Source organism: Lottia gigantea (genome assembly GCF_000327385.1).
Source record: "Lottia gigantea unplaced genomic scaffold LOTGIsca_7, whole genome shotgun sequence".
Taxonomy (NCBI): domain Eukaryota; kingdom Metazoa; phylum Mollusca; class Gastropoda; family Lottiidae; genus Lottia; species Lottia gigantea.
The window spans coordinates 1,759,446-1,761,922 of record NW_008710370.1 but is presented as its reverse complement, the minus strand read 5'-3'; the positions used below and the strand labels follow the sequence as shown (position 1 = coordinate 1,761,922).

Here is a 2,477-nt window from a genome sequence, read left to right as displayed (position 1 = left end):
AATAAGAATCTGTAAAGACGAAACAGAAGTTGAGACTGAATATGAAAATATCTGTGAAGAAAAGACTGAACATATCTGAAAGAAAAGACTGAACATATCTGAGAAGAAAAGACTGAGAATATCTGTAAAGAAAAGACTGAAAATTTCTGTAAAGATGACACTGAAAATATCTGTGAAGAAAAGACTGAAAATATCTATGAAGAAAAGACTCAAAATATCTGTGAAGAAAGGCTGAAAATATCTGTGCAGAAAAGACTGAAAATATCTGTAAAGATGAAACTGAAATATATGTAAAGATGAAACTGAAAATGTCTGTAAGGAAACAACTGAAAATATCTGTGAAGAAAAGACTGAAAATATCTGTGAAGAAAAGACTGAAAATATCTGTGAAGAAAAGACTAAAAATATCTCTAAAGAAAAGACTGAAAATATCTGTCAATGAAAATATCTGTGAAGAAAAGACTGAAAATACATGTTAAGAAAAGGCTGAAAATATATGTGAAGAAGACAGAAAATATCTGCAAAGAAAAGACTGAAAATATCTCTGAAGATGGAACTGAAAATATATGTAAAGATGAAACTGAAAATATCTGTAAAGAAAAAACTGAAAATATCTGTAAAGAAAAGACTGAAAATATCTCTGAAGATGGAACTGAAAATATATGTAAAGATGAAACTGAAAATGTCTGTAAGGAAACAACTGAAAATATCTGTGAAGAAAAGACTGAAAACATCTGTGAAGAAAAGACTGAAAATATCTGTAAAGAAAAAACTGAAAATATCTGTGAAGAAAAGTCTCAAAATATCCGTGAAGAAAAGACTGAAAATATCTGTAAAGATGAAATTGAACAACGAAAAGGAACTAATATCAAAACACAAGAAGAAAAAGATGTCTCTGAGACAACAATTGATGAGGAAACTGCAAATAATGAACATGCTTATGCTTCTACCACTCAAAAAACTGTAGTTACTGAAGAAAATAGTGATAGTGAGGATGATATTTCTTTGGTTGCTTTAAGACAGAAGGTTAAAAGTAAGAGTCAAGTTATTGTGCATGAAACTAACAATATTATGGAAGTTGCGCCTATGCAAGATGAAATGACTACTTTACAGGTGGAAGCTGATAATATCCAAATTTAGAAGTGTTATTCCCTTTATTTTGTGATTATCTCCAAGAGTCAGATGTGCAATTTACCTGTAAATAATGAAATCATAATTGACACAGAAAGTGTGTTTGATGGTGATACATTTGGCATAGAGACTGTTGGTAGAGCAGATCAAGTTTCAGATATCATAGATTTTGATCTTTTGGATGATAGAGATTCTGTGTTGGGCACTGGTCAAGATACGGAAGCAGGGATTGAAGATCAATCAAACAATGAAGATGGGTCTAATCACATTATAATAAATGAAAAGGGTAAAAGGCTTTCTCGAAGGAAATCAAAAGACCCAGATAATTGGAAACCTCAGTTAGAAAGCGTCTAAGAAATTCTGGTGAGGAGTACACTTCCTCTCAAGGTCGATTGGTTCAAAGAAAAGGGCTAAAGAGACCAAACTGCAAATGTAAATTCAAATGTACAACAAATTTGACAGAAGCAGACCAGGAAGATATATTTGTAAATTATTGGAAATCAGACTACGACAGGCAACGTGATTATATTTTATCATGTGTTAAGGTCATACATAAGAAAAGATCAACAACTTGGAAATATTAAAGAAGAAAATACACATGTGAATATTTTTTGCCTAATCAAGCAAAAACAAATCTTTTTCAGGTATGTCGTGGGTTTTTTTGTAAGCACTTTATCCATTGGAGAAAAAACTTTGACGTACTCATTGGGTCGCTCTGACAAGGTCAGATGTGAAGACGCCAGAGGGAAACATCACAATGTTTCTAATTCTATACCCAATGAAGCCAAGCATTACATAACACAACACATTGCGTCATTTCCTGTAAAATTCGAAAATTCGAAGCGCAAGTATTTAAATTCTGACTTGTCGATAAGGAAAATGTATGAAATTTACAAAGAAGGAAAATGTATGAAATTTACAAAGAAAAATGTTATCAAGACGGAAGAGAACCTGAAATGTTTTGGCTTTATGACAATATATTTTCACGTGAATTTAAGTATGGTTTCCATAAACCTAAAAAGGATATTTGCCTTATGTGCGATAGCTACTCGAAATTAAATCCACGGGATCAAGCTGAACAAAAACAATTATTTGATGAACACCTTGAGCGAAAGAAAGACACCCGTGAACTGAAAACTGTGGACAAGATAAGGGCTGTAAATGACAAAAATGTGTTAGGCATAAATTTTGATTTACAAAAAGTGCTCATTACTCCAAAATTAGAGATTTCTGACGCATACAATTTTTCTATTTATGATATGGCATCAAAGGAAGTTACATGTAATATTTGGTGGGAAAGTGAAGGAAAGCGAGGTAGTGAAATTGCGACTTGTTTGATGAAATAT

The 2,477-nt window shown here is 32.1% G+C and overlaps 1 protein-coding gene across 1 annotated transcript; it reads left to right on the top strand.

Moving 5' to 3' along the window:
* Positions 1 to 438: 438 nt before the first annotated feature.
* LOTGIDRAFT_154975 (hypothetical protein) lies at positions 439 to 1,485 on the top strand (the record flags this gene model as incomplete). The annotated part of the gene is made up of 2 exons (XM_009065483.1): positions 439 to 1,033; positions 1,226 to 1,485. 2 exons carry the CDS (start codon positions 439 to 441, stop codon positions 1,483 to 1,485), a joined length of 855 nt encoding a protein of 284 aa, XP_009063731.1.
* Between the last annotated feature and the right edge of the window lie 992 nt (positions 1,486 to 2,477).